This window comes from Lissotriton helveticus, chromosome 3_2 (assembly GCF_964261635.1).
Source record: "Lissotriton helveticus chromosome 3_2, aLisHel1.1, whole genome shotgun sequence".
Classification (NCBI taxonomy): Eukaryota; Metazoa; Chordata; class Amphibia; order Caudata; family Salamandridae; genus Lissotriton; species Lissotriton helveticus.
Genome location: NC_136062.1, coordinates 237,587,358 through 237,602,116, shown reverse-complemented (window position 1 = coordinate 237,602,116; position 14,759 = coordinate 237,587,358). Strand labels below are relative to the sequence as shown.

The 14,759-nt window shown below is 42.3% G+C and overlaps 1 protein-coding gene across 1 annotated transcript in view; it reads right to left on the bottom strand.

Moving 5' to 3' along the window:
* The window catches only part of LOC144826151 (uncharacterized), a 212,233-nt gene that overhangs the window by 102,852 nt on the left and 94,622 nt on the right, over nucleotides 1–14,759 (bottom strand). Inside the window, exon 9 of the mRNA XM_078684544.1 lies at nucleotides 8,685–8,830. Within this exon, the coding sequence (XP_078540670.1) occupies nucleotides 8,685–8,830 (146 nt within the window). The remainder of the gene's footprint in view (nucleotides 1–8,684; nucleotides 8,831–14,759) is intronic.

The following is a 14,759-nucleotide window of genomic DNA, read 5'->3' as shown; positions in this document are numbered from 1 at the left end:
ATCGGCTGCAGCCGGATCCCGTCGGCCTCGGCCCCCCGACCGTTGGTGGCCGGACCGGAAGACCATGTGGCGGGACTACCTGAAACTGTCAAGGGCCACCGCGGCCGGACTGGGAGAGAGAGGGGAGGGTCGAGGAGACATTCCCCCCCCCTGCAACTGTTCAGCGTTGTAAAGGCAATCCCCTGGCCGGGTCCCGCTGGCCTCGGCCTCTCCTCCGGCTACACCCTACGTTAGGATCTCCTGGCCGAGGCGTGGCAGCAGGACCCGCCTTATATGGGCTGCTCCCGGCTGGGCGTAGCCGCAACCCTGCCCCACCTTGGAAGTTTCCAGAGTGGGGGCGGATGTTCTACTGACTTGCATTTTCCCTAGTCTATCGATTTTTTTGGCGTGGCAGGCGGTGGGACAGCGAGGGGTGATTTGGTTTCTCTTACTGTTTTTCTGGTCTCTCACCACTGGCATATTTTAACGTTTTCTTGTTTCTGGGACATTAATAGGTTTTATCATTACGTTATGTTATCGTTTCTTTGTTCGTTGTTTAATAAAAGTTCATGTTCATCAGTGGACTACTGATTTTCGTTTTCCTATTCTTTTCTTTCCAGGTTGTTTCATGCTAAAGTTTCTGTTAACAGGATACAGTGATCACTTCGTTATTATTGCATATGTCCTTTTCACTAGGGGTGCTCTCTGGTCGGGCCAGATGACGTATCTCTAGTAAATGGTCCGGGTGAAACAGGTGCATCAATCAGTGGGGAGTAGATAGGCATGACAGATTACAACGGGGGAGAAAGGTCCGCATTACGTACCCTTTCACTATTTGCAAAGATTTTCCTACGTATATTTGCAAACAGGGAATACCTCCAAAAAGAACCAATTCCCAAACAGTCAATGTTTGGGGAAACAATCAATCAATGAGGAACGAAATAGGCACGACGTGTTAAAGGTTTGCGTTACCTACCCTTCACTATCTGCAAAGGGAGAGAGAATATTCCTATTCTTCCTCGTTTGCAGGCAGAGAAGATTCTTAAGAGAATCAACTTCGAACAATTCAATGCTCGATTCAAACAATCAACAAGGGGTACTGTGAACACAAATGAACGCCGCTTATGTACATACACATTGGTATTATCAACAGGTTGTTCCTAATGTTTCTATTTTAGGGAGGTCAAAAAGAGATCCCATTAGTGGCCTACTGATTTTGCTCGATTCCTTTTGTTTTTTTACACGATTTTTCGCTATCTGCAAAGACTAAACAGAGTATTGCGACTCTGTGCTTGTTTGTAAATAGAGAATGAACCAAAGAGAACAATCAATCAAATGGAGAGAGAAGCAGGCACGACGGATTACAACGGGGGCAACGGGGGCAAAGGCCTGCGTTAACTACCCTTCACTATCTGCAAAGAGAGAGTACTCCTAATAGAAATGAGGGGTGGGGGGCAGCATTCAAAGCAGATCAGTGTGCATAAACACGAAAATGTTTTTACTTACCACGTACTTGACATTCGACAGCTTATGACATTTGCTATTAAAAAACCATTGAAATTCACTGAAAAAACCATAGGTTATAGACCATATATAGTTAGGAATTAGCATTTAAAAAACCTTATTTTACTCACACAAAACCATTGAAATTCCATATATAGTTAGTTGCACTAACTATATATCGCGCACCCGCAATCCACTGCTGATCATGTCACATATTACATCATTCATGACATGGTCAGTGACATCACTGATGACATCACTGATGACATCTCAAATGACATCACTGATGACATCACTGATGACATCTCATTTGACATCATTCTTGTGCTAATACGATAAACCTCTTCAGACTCTAATATAACCTTAGATACACTCAGTGTATACAGACACTCACACACTGCCACTCATCCATGGAGTTACTCACACACCCAGTCAGTCATGCAAAGAAACAATCTCACCTCCATTTCTTCAACTATACAGTTAAACACACCTTACTTATTGAAACATATACTAACACATATTTACTCTCTTATACAATCCCTGATACAAGTTCACAATGATCGATACAACCACTCACTCATTCAGTGGCTCTCATGCACAGTTATTTATATATGCCAACTCTCACATGTACTGTGTTTAACATATGTACTTACTATGACATGTAGCATTGAGATATCCATTCACTCATCAATACACTCATGCACACAGTCAACTGCCCATGTAGCTGTTTCCACATGCAGTCTTGAACTCATACACCTAGTGAATAAACTGCTCACACATCTATGCATAGAGTCACACACCTTCCAGCCACCCCCACACAAACTCAATCTCCCATAGAAATACTTGGGCAACCAATTAATAACACATATAGCCTCTCGTATAGCTAATGATCAACACATGCAGCAGTTTACATCACAACAGACATAATGATGCACAAATTAAGACAGTTTAGTCACTAACCCATGCATTCAGTGAGACACATTTAATCACTCACTCATACAGTCAGTCACGCACCTACTAAATCCTTCATCCAGACACTTATACATCCACTCATTCTTCAATATGTAAGACATATTTTAACTTTACAGAAACATACAGTCACTGGATGTTGTCATCAGTGATGTCATCAGTGATGTCATTTGAGATGTCATCAGTGATGTCATCAGTGATGTCACTGACCATGTCATGAATGATGTAATATGTGACATGATCAGCAGTGGATTGCGGGTGCGCGATATATAGTTAGTGCAACTAACTATATATGGAATTTCAATGGTTTTGTGTGAGTAAAATAAGGTTTTTTAAATGCTAATTCCTAACTATATATGGTCTATAACCTATGGTTTTTTCAGTGAATATATATATATATATAATATATTTATATATATTTTTTCACATGCATTTACAAGGCAACGTTATATAAAAGCTGTGGCAGGACCTCCACTCTGAGACCTCCCGAACCTCATCTCTTCCCTACTATGTCATTCCTCTGCTGCGAGCAGGCAGCCGACCTCCTATTGTGTTGTCTGAAAGAATCAAATTATATGGGACATTTGGTCACCCTATTGTGTGGTTGGTGTACCCACTGACTGATCACCGCCAGTTGGGCTGCCCAGTGGTAAGTCTGAATGTTAGGTAGTGCAATTCCACCGTAGATCCAAACACTGTTGATCATTTATTCGAAAGGACATCCAAGGTATTCCTCTGCGACTCTCCTGGTAACTTTTGGTTTGGGGCAGAGTGGTTAAAAACCCTCTACTTCTATCATTAGTAGATGGGGATGATTCGCAAATTTCCTCTTGGCATATTGGGAAGAATAACTACGTGGGTTGTTACATCTTGGACGAGGCTAAGGGGGACTCCTTTTCTCAGTCTCATGGAATAATCCTCATACTTTATCCAGAACTACAAGGTGGCTGTGTCAGCCATCTGGCCACAACGTTATTTGTAAGACAGTTTTGTCAACTGTATTGTTAACTTAATAAAAAAATGTTTTTGCGCAGTGCAAGGTTTCTGAATATGTGTATATTAAAGGGGAGAGTATCTTAATCTTTCAATATCTACACTCTGTTAGGAGGAGGTATGGGCAGTGTGGAGGTAATGATGCGATAATTTATTAGTAAGCTTCATTACTCCTAGTCCGATGCTTCCTTGTCTCAGACCTACAACCCCTCTTAAGGTGTGGTGTTTTCAGGACATAGAAGAGGAAGTACACAGAATACATGGGAATGGAGGGTGGATTGCAGAGCAATTGTACAAACAGTGAAAAGACTACCAAATTGAGTTTGATAGTTGTTTCTATGGTTTTACACTGTGTGAAGCACATTATGTCCTTCTGTCAACCGGGTGAGAATACTCACAATGTTAGGACTGGGGCGAGGAAGAAACTGACTAGGAGTAATGAAGATTACTGACATGGAATTGATGCACTGACAGACTGGTTGCTCGTCAGCCCCTCTGCATCCTCTACACACCACTGTCAGTCAGACTCTGTATCTTCCATCTCCTATTTGCAGCACTGAGGAGGTATAGTTGACATAATAGTGAACCAGTGATAGTCAGTGGTGTGGTTGATAATGGTGAAACATGATAAGATGTAGAAACTCTCTGCAATTGCAGCAGTTCCAGAGCAAGGATTTTTAGAACCTCATCCAAATCAATATTTGGATCTTCAGGGCTTTCGTACAACAGCGACAAGGCCTTTATGAGCACATCTGTGGCAATATGGCACATTTATATGGACATTTCTGGTGGCATTTTAAGGTAGCCGTCTGCAGTGGGCTTAATGAAACGTCATCTTTGGGCCTCCGGTTGCTCTGTTGCTCTGGTGTCCAGCAGAAACCAGCAATGGAGCGATTGCTATGCAGTCTGTTGGATTGTAGCTGGTGATAACACTGCAGGGGCTAACTACATATTGTAACTTTAACCGTTGTGTTTTCCCTGCCGTTTATCTACTTCTGTGAGATTTTTAACTTTTTTAACAGAGCCTCTTGTGATATAATTGGGTTTATAGGTCTTCTGATGTTACTTTCGGAGATGTCAATGACGGACACTGAGCATATAACATCTTGACATCCACTCCTACACCGTTGGTAAAATTACACTAGAGACAGTTGATACACTGAGTGGAATGTCCCTCTCTTAGACTGAACCATGAGAGAAATGCAGGGCTGGACAGCCATCTCATGTAAGCCTTAGAACCTGCTGCCCTGGGACTAACAATGTTATTTGGAACATTAGAACCAATGGCCAGTACAAGGATTTTTGTCAACAGAAGGAAATTGATATTTTGCCAACTCGAATCCTAAACTTTCAGTGGGCTATCGACAGAAGGGGCTGGTTTTCAGTGGCTGTGACATACAGCTTCATGAGGCCCAATGGGAAGTTATAGTTCAATCAGACAATGGAAACTTTGTTGGTTATTCCTCAATCCTCCTCCCCAAAACCCATACTCTATGGAGATCAGCTGAAAGACTAGCCTGCTGTCTGTAGGGAAAGGTCAGTGGCGCTGCTCTCAGTTTTAATGCCAGGGGGTTGGTCCTATTGTTAGCCTTGAATATCCTTGGTTTTAACAACAGTGAGTTTCTGACCTTCTGTCAGTGTTTGGAGCCCTCAGAGTTACTGATACTGGGGTAGTGGTTTCCTAACAATATCTAGAGCCCTCATTTTTAATGAACAATCGTGTTCGTTGCCAGCGTCTGATGTGTGGGATTCTGGCCCGCTGTCAGTGTTTCAGTCCCTCAGTTAAATGACCGGTACTTTCAGCCACAGTTGTAGTCTATTTTTAAGAAACAAGGGGGACCCAGCGGGTAGCTATGGACCATGGGTATCAGTTACGTTTTTGGAGACAAAGGTCCTTAGCAGTGTTGAAAATAAAAAACAATTATTATATAGAACACAATAGGCTGCTATATATATATCTTCCTTGTCCAGCCTGACAAGGAATTTATTTATCAAAAGATAAAAGATATTCAATCAAAATACATTTCTACAACAATATTACATTGCAGTAAGGCACACTCCTGTGCCGTACCGGGAGGAAAAGAAAAATAGAATAGAGTGAAAGGGGTGTTTCAGGCAAAGGAAAAGAGCAGGCAGGGTAATGTTGCAAATCAAGAGTTTGACAGTATCACCTGGAGTAGTTCATACAAATTCAAATACACATTACTTTTAATGTATGGCCACTCATAGGTGTCGACGTTTCGATCCCTCGCTCAATTAATAAAGGGGATCATCTTCAGGACTTAAGTAATAGTTTTGCCTGGGTTATAAAGGCCTCTCGTTGGAGGTGTAAGGTCCAGGTTCTGCCAGCGACGCAGGGACTTTTGGGTAATGCCAAAAGGGGTTTGTGAATTGCTTGGGCTTGATTGTTGAGAGCCCGTGTAGCGTTTACGAATAAAACTTTTTGACGGCTTTACTTGTGGCCGTGAGCAGGACCGGTGGGCGGTGTGCTTGCGATTTTGGAAATTATTGCTCCGAATGGAGATCAATATGCAGTTGAGCTGGGAGAGCTTGATGGCAGTCGCCGCGGTGCGGTCACTTCTATGAATGATCCGTGGGTTTCTGGATGAAGCCGTGGAAAATGCCGGCAGCCGTGATCCTGCTGCTGGTGTCGCCGGCATTTTCCACGGCTTCATCCAGAAACCCGCGGATCATTCATAGAAGTGACCGCACCGCGGCGACGGCCATCAAGCCCTCCCCGCTCAACTGCATATTGATCTCCCTTCGGAGCAATAATTTCCAAAATCGCAAGCACACCGCCCACCGGTCCTGCTCACGGCCACAAGTAAAGCCGTCGAAAAGTTTTATTCGTAAACGCTACACTGGCTCTCAACAATCAAGCCCAAGCAATTCACAGACCCCTTTTGGCATTACCCAAAAGTTCCTGCGTCGCTGGCAGAACCTGGACCTTACACCTCCAACGAGAGGCCTTTATAACCCAGGCAAAACTATTACTTAAGTCCTGAAGATGATCCCCTTTATTAATTGAGCGAGGGATCGAAACGTCGACACCTATGAGTGGCCATACATTAAAAGCAATGTGTATTTGAATTTGTATGAACTACTCCAGGTGATACTGTCAAACTCTTGATTTGCAACAGTACCCTGCCTGCTCTTTTCCTTTGCCTGAAACACCCCTTTCACTCTATTCTATTTTTCTTTTCCTCCCGGTACGGCACAGGAGTGTGCCTTACTGCAATGTACTATTGTTGTAGAAATGTATTTTGATTGAATATCTTTTATCTTTTGATAAATAAATTCCTTGTCCGGCTGGACAAGGAAGATATATATATATAGCAGCCTATTGTGTTCTATATAATGACAGTTGTAGTCTAGGCCATTGAGTGCTTGGTATGTGCGGGGTCTGACCTGATGCCAGGGTATAGGGATCTTGATGTTTATGCTGATGGGGTGGTGAGTGAGTGAGTAAGTGTGGTCTTATAGAGCGCAACTTAGCCCACTATTACTGTCAGTGTCTGAGGGCATCAGTTTTAATGCCAGGGGAGTTCCATTCTCCTGTCATCGCTTGCACCAGTTAGTTATTACCGCCCAGGGAGGGCTAACCTTCTGCCAGGGTCTAAGGCCATTAGTTCTATCATGCTATTGTCCGAGGACTTACATTTTAATAAGAGGCAGCTTCTGGGATGCTACCAGCTTCTAGAGCCTCGGGTTGGACAAACTGCCGGTCCATGCAGACGTGCTCCCATGGTAAACAGCCTTTACTACGAAATCTCAACCTCACATGCCACTACCATACAGGCATTACAACGCATGCGTCTTTACCACGCAGTATTTTACAACAAATATGCCTTTACCGCACATTCCGTAGCAACGAAAAAGTGAATATTTGCTAGGTAAGTACATATATATATATATAATGTATGTGTGTGTGTGTGTATATATATATATATAAATATATATATATATACACACACACACATACATTATACATATGTATATATACATATATCTATATTGAGGTGTGTTCGGGTATGTGGGCGGGAAGGTACATTTTAGGATTTTGGGTGGGTGTGAGGGTTTGGGTGGCAAGGTTCATTTTAGGGTTTAAGTTGGGTAGGGGTTTTTTGGTGGGAAGGCTAATTTTAGGATTTAGGGTGGGCAGGGTTTTTTGGGTGGCAAGGGTAATTTTAGGGTTGTGGGTGGGTAAAGGTATTTGGGTGGCAAAGGACATTTTAGAGTTTATGGTAGATACAGGTTTTTGGATGAGAAGGGTAATTTTTGAGTGTAAGGTTGGTGTGGGTTTTTGGGTGGAAATCTTAATTACGGGTTTTAGGGTGAGTATGTGTTTTTAGGTGGTATCAGTAATTTTAGGGTGTGTGGTATTTTTACAGTTTTAGTTGGGTATGGGTTTTTTGGTGCAAAGGGAAATTTTAGGGTGGGTTTTTGAGTGAAAAGGGTAATTTTAGGGTTTAAGGTGGATGTGGGCGTTTGGGTGGCAAGGGTATTTTTAGGATATATATATATATATATATATATATATATTTATATATATATATATATATATATATAGGATATATATATATAGATATATTTATATACATATATATTTTTATATGTATATCTTAAAATTACCCTTGTCACCCAAACACCCACCTTAAACTCTAAAATTACCATATATATATATATATATATATGTGTGTGTGTGTGTGTTATACTTACCAGTTACATATTTACCATGCATATGCCTTCATCATGCATGCCTTTACAACAAAAGATTTCGTAGTAAAGGCATGCCTGGTAAAGGCATATGCGTGGTAAAGATGCATGCATTGTAATGACGGCATAGTAAAGGCATGCGTGGTAGTGGCATGTGTGGTTCCATCATACAACTATGCTGCAGTGTTATACTGGAGCTGAGAGAGTGTGACATTCACCTCTCGACATGGATGCCCTAGCTCAGCAGTCGGGGTCTTTTACTGGTATTCCCTTTCTGTTTGTTGCAATATTCCCCATTCCTAGGTAGTTTCGAAGCTCAGACCATTTGACGGTAGAAACATCAATTGCACAAAACAAGAGTTCTACATAATGATGCCACAGTTCCTTTTCTGTATCTTTTCACAGTGTGACATAGCTGTTTCATTTTTGATTTCCATCTGATGGAAGAAGCCCAAAGGCTGGACCCACCCATTTGAGGCTTCCCGCCCTCGTGTAATCATGTGCCTCACAGCAGAGTCACTCACTGGATTGGATGCTCGTGGAGTCCACTGTGAAGTTGCCCAGGCCACCGCCGGCCACGGTCACATTGAGGGTACTGGCGATATTATCCAAAGAAGGAACCGACGTGTCGTTAAACTCGACCTGTGTCACGACAATCACAGAACCTTCCCTACAAACAAACATGACAAGTGCACATTACTTTATATGAGACTCAATGAAAATACAAGTTTACAGTGCCTTTAACAGAAACAATACCCATGCACCTAAATCAATATGTTTTGTTCTTTTTACTGGAGAGAATCAAACAGTCCTGACCCGTTCTCACTTGCTTTTTCAATAAATATTTCCCTGGTTGATAAATACAATGGTTTTATATTGACTGCACCAAAAGTAACATGTAATATAACAATCTATGATGTTTAACTTGCAATATGTGTCTATATTACTATCATATGGTTCTCATGGCATTTACTAACCCCTCCCGTTTAGCCTCACGTTTTATGAAGTCACTAGAACCCCCCCAATAACATTGCAGGACCATATTACATGGTTACTTGTAGGAACATATTGCACGTAAGTCGTAATGCACTTTTATATATTATGTTTATTTTAGTTCAATTGTAATGAAAACAATGCCTGTTTTCAAAGTGGTAAATATTTTGTGAAAACAATGAGTGAAATACTAGGCTATATGGATTGTGTGTAATACAAACAAAAAAAAACATTATTTAACCAGTTTTAAAGTATGCTGGTATGTATTCTGTCCATCAGGGTGGTGGAGGACATTACGTTCGCTGTCCTGACAAAGGAACACTATATTCAGAGATCAGTGCTGTCTCGGCAGTGATCTCTATATAGTCACATGAACTAATACTTTTCTGACAAAAGTACGTTTGTGACGAAGTACCCTGTAAGCCAAGGTCTGATCAGGCCCTTTATCATGAAAAAAAGAATGCAGGATTTTTATAGAAATCAGGCTTTGTTTTGTTAAAAAAAAGTTCATCTGACTATATTTATTTATAAATAATTATAAACACACTTCGGTACCATTTGATGAATCTGCACAAACATTTGCACACCTCTAGCCAAACTGGATACGTTATGTGCAGATTTGTTCAAGGTAAAAGATTGAGAATTCACAATACATGCTTCTCCTGTTTTAGGTCTCATAGGAAAATCTGTTCTTTGCTACAACAAAGATCGCTCAAACGATTTACATCAAACTTAGCATGAAAGAATAATTTCAATCAAAACATTTCACTCTTTGTGAAAATGGTCAGTTTCCTAACAATGTTAAAATGTGTCAATCACATTTTAATCTTTCATGAAATGTGATTGGCTGATATGAGCTTGAATTATTCTTTCCTGCTACCGTGGAATATTGGCCCAAAACACAATATTACAACATGAAAAAAACTTCCCAAAGAGGGGTTGTGGCTTAGGCTGGTTGCAGATTCTTTTTAGCCGTATGAGTCGGGACCTGGCCACAGGTATGGCCGTTCATCCAACTAATGGGACAAGTGGCAGTGTGGGTACAAGCTCCCTTCCGGCAGGCTGAACACACAGGCACTGGCACTCAGAATGACCTAAGGGCCCGTTTGGGTGCATGACCGCAATGTTTTTAAGCATACGATTAGCACAATTTTGTCCACATTGAGCTAGAAACGGACAAGCTCTTTTGTCTTTTCTACAGCAAAATCTTTAAGCATAGGATTAGAACGGATCACTGACATTATATCGACCACAAAAATATCGAGATACAAAAATATCGAGGATAAAATATCGAGGGACAAAATATCGACTGCCTACCTTCAAACAGGTAAGTACTAAAATATCGACTCCAAAATATCGAGTTACAAAAATATAGACTGTCAAAATATCGATTTTTTTAAATGTCTTTAAATTAAGTTAATTGCAAAAAACACAGTTGATGTTAAAAGTTAAAAGTTAAAACTAATATAATAATAAATATAGTTAATATAAACTTAGTAAAAATTATTAAATAATGTAATATTAATAAATAATTAATATAAATAAAAAATTATATCACAAAATTAACACATATATTTATATATATATATATAAAAACATATTATTAAATAAACACATATAATATTTTTACCGTAGCATAGCAAAATGGTTAAAATGTATTGTTACAACTCTAGTGAGTTCAACAGTAGCAAAAGCGTTGGATAGTGTAGGGGTTAAAATTACTATTCCCACTCCAGTGGGTGCAACAGTAGGGAAAGCGTTGGATAGCGTAGGGGTAAAAATTACTATTCCAACTCCAATGGGTGCAACAGTAGGGAAAGCGTTGGATAGCATAGGGGTTAAAATTACTATTCCCACTCCAGTGGGTGCAACAGTAGGGAAAGCGCTGGATAGCATAGGGGTTAAAATTACTATTCCCACTCCAGTGGGTGCAACAGTAGGGAAAGCGCTGGATAGCGTAGGGGTTTTTATTACTATTCCCACTCCAGTGGGTGCAACAGTAGGGAAAGCGTTGGATAGCGTAGGGGTTAAAATTACTATTCCCACTCCAGTGGGTGCAACAGTAGGGAAAGCGCTAGATAGCGTAGGGGTTAAAATGACTATTCCAACTCCAGTGGGTGCAACAGTAGGGAAAGCGCTGGATAGCGTAGGGGTTAAAATTACTATTCCCACTCCAGTGGGTGTAACAGTAGGGAAAGCGCTGGATAGCGTAGGGGTAAAGATTACTATTCCCACTCCAGTGTGTGCAACAGTAGGGAAAGCGCTGGATAGGGTAGGGGTTAAAATTACTATTCCCACTCCAGTGAGTGCAACAGTAGGGAAAGCGCTGGATAGCGTAGGGGTAAAGATTACTATTCCCACTCCAGTGGGTGCAACAGTAGGGAAAACGCTGGATAGCGTACGGTTTAAAATTACTATCCCCACTACAGTGGGTGCAACAGTAGAGAAAGCGCTGGATAGCATAGGGGTTAAAATTACTATCCCCACTCCAGTGGGAGCAACAGTAGAGAAAGCGTTGGATAGCGTAGGGGTAAAAATTACTATTCCCACTCCAGTGGGTGCAACAGTAGGGAAAACGCTGGATAGCGTAGGGGTAAAGATTACTATTCCCACTCCAGTGGGTGCAACAGTAGGGAAAGTGCTGGATAGCGTAGGGGTTAAAATTACTAATCCCACTCCAGTGGGTGCAACAGTATGGAAAGCGCTGGATAGGGTAGGGGTTAAATTTCCTATTCCCACTCCAGTGGGTGCAACAGTAGGGAAAGCGTTGGATAGCGTAGGGGTGAAAATTACTATTCCCACTCCAGTGGGTGCAACAGTAGGAAAAGCGCTGGATAGCGTAGGGGTTAAAATTACTATTCCCACTCCAGTGGGTGCAACAGTAGGGAAAGCGCTGGATAGCGTAGGGGTTAAAAGGACTATTCCCACTCCAGTGGGTGCAACAGTAGGGAAAGCGCTGGATAGTGTAGGGGTAAAGATTACTATTCCCACTCCAGTGGGTGCAACAGTAGGGAAAGCGCTGGATAGCGTAGGGGTTAAAATTACTATCCCCACTCCAGTGGGAGCAACAGTAGAGAAAGCGTTGGATAGCGTAGGGGTAAAAATTACTATTCCCTTCTCCACTAGCTGTTGTTCTAAGGGACTTACTTTTCCCAGGTGTTTATCTTTTCTACGCTGGCCCCTTGTCCAGCTATCCAGCTGAATGTATTTGAATCTGGACATTCCGGGACCTGAGGTTCCGTGAGAATCATTACGACGTTTTGGGCATTCTCGGATATGGACAAGTTTGGTATCTATGAACCGTAAATGACGAGATTAGTAGGTGTATGCGTTTACGCTACACTACTTAGACGGGTTCGTTTCCTTTACGGGTTTTTCCATCTGAACCCTCGGGTTCCATTTTAGATACGGCATCCATTTTGTTTCTTGCCCTCACGTAGCCAGCGAAGGGACAATGCCTGCTTCGTGACCCTGGGATTTCCCAAGCTCTGGCGGAAGATGAATATTCTTTGGGGTCGTCTTTACGACCGGGGGAATGACACGGCAAAGGCAGATGGCTCAGCTTGAGGCTTATTCTGCCGTGTTGGTCTATTGTTTCAGCTTTATACATGTTAGGTTTGAGTCCTTTGATCCTGTGATCACGCTTCCGATATTGCCCCCACACTCTTCTGTTACGGTTGTCTGTCTTTCTTATACCTGTTCCTGTCTCTTTCTTTCGCCTGTTTACAACTAGAGTGGAATGTGCCTTATGGCGAGATGATGTGCTTTTACAGTTGGGAACCGGCAATGTTACTATAATCGTGTTCCGGGCTTCTGAAAACATGAATGCAATCCTTTTGAAGTTTACTGTGGGAACTGAGTTGTAACCTTTTGTTCGTTATGTCGAGCAATGACGAAAATGTGTATAAAAGGAGCGATTCCCTTTTGCAATTTGAAGCAGACTCTCAGAACCTACACTATGTTGTACTTCTTGCGATTTCTGTATCCCTGCAGTAATAAACGCTGATCTTTGACGCCAAAGGAAGTGTCCCGTACGCCAGAGCAGGTAACCCACGAAGGTTTCAGGTGTTGTTCCCTGGCACCGCTGGGCCTTAAAGAACCCAGTCCTTCAGTTTGGCGCCCAACGTGCGGCGACATCAGCGGTACCGGTCCAAAACCTGACGATCGTGAGGAACTTCGTGTGAAATCTCCGAGGAAAGGTGCACCCCGCTTCATCGATCCTGTTGTCGAAATAAGTGGTCCGAAGACTTTTCCTGCGAAGATCCCCGCCTCCTGACGGTTGCGACGGACCGATGCTCTGACTGTCGACCTGTTTTGGCGCCTGGCGTAGTCCTTTGTACGGCGAGACGACAGACGGGCCTTCCTGGTGACGCCATTGAGTTCTCAGTTAAGTATTTGTGGGTCGCTCCCAGTATCCTTGGTTGTTGTTGGTGCTTAGTCGTTTTGCATGGTTCCATTGCATTTGTGGTTCTTAGTTGTTGGTTCTTAGTTGTTATTTGACAGTTGCAATTGCCAAAAACCGAGGATTTTGTATTTCACGAAGATTTCGTACTTCGATAACCCTTGAAGTTTGATACTAGGTTAGCGTGCAAGATGCCTGGCCATAGTGGTTTCCTTGGTTTCTTTAAATGTCACAGTATGGACTCCCGGTTGGAGGACTCGTGTCCGATACCTCCAGTTGGAACTACGATATATGAGCTCTATAGTCGACATGGTGTGGGCCCTATTATATATAATGAATATTGGATTCGTTATACGAAAAATGACGGTGACCTTAGTTGGCCATCACATGGAAGTTTCGACACTAAAATTTTAGATAATCTCGAAGCGAAACTGTTTAAAAGAAAATCTAGGCCGGCTATGTTCGATTCCTTTCGGTTATGGCGCAAAGAGGCCAGGCAGAAAGAAATCAAACAGCTTAAGAAAAATAAGAAAGAAAGTAGTATCAATACGATAATGCAAGATGCAGAATGTCACCATCAAGATAAAGCAGATAAAGAAACGGAAGTTTCAGTTAGACTGCATCACATGTGGGCGGATAAATGTTATCCGGTGTTATCATCAAATCTCGATAAAAAGGAAGAAGACTCGAAAGAGGATCCTTTGTTAGCGTATTTAATGAAATCACCACCTCCTTATGCACAGGGTGCTACGGCTCCTGTAGTTCCTCCTGTTCCCCCTCCTGTTGTTTTGGCGGCTACTGGTCAGCCTGTTGTTGGTCTTGTTCTTGCTCCTCTACCTGTTCCTCTTCCTACTGCGTCTTTGCCTGTACCTTCTCAGTCTATTGTTCCTGCTACCCCCACTGATCCTACAACCACTTCTAATGCTGTTGCTCCTGTTCTTTTTTCCTCTTCTCCTTCCGTTCGTAATCGTATCCCTAACTCTGTTGTTACGCTCTACTCCCCACTTTCCGGATCGTTACTTCAATCCGATGTCTCTGAAACTCCCCAGAGACGAAGTCAAATCCCTGGTGGAAGAGAGAGAGCGACGTTAGAAACTATGGCGCGTAGATGGATTAGACACCCTGCTAAATACACCTCACGCATAGTTTTCGATACATTTTCTCAGTTCAATGAGCCAACACAGAGATTTGTGTTTGAAGAAAT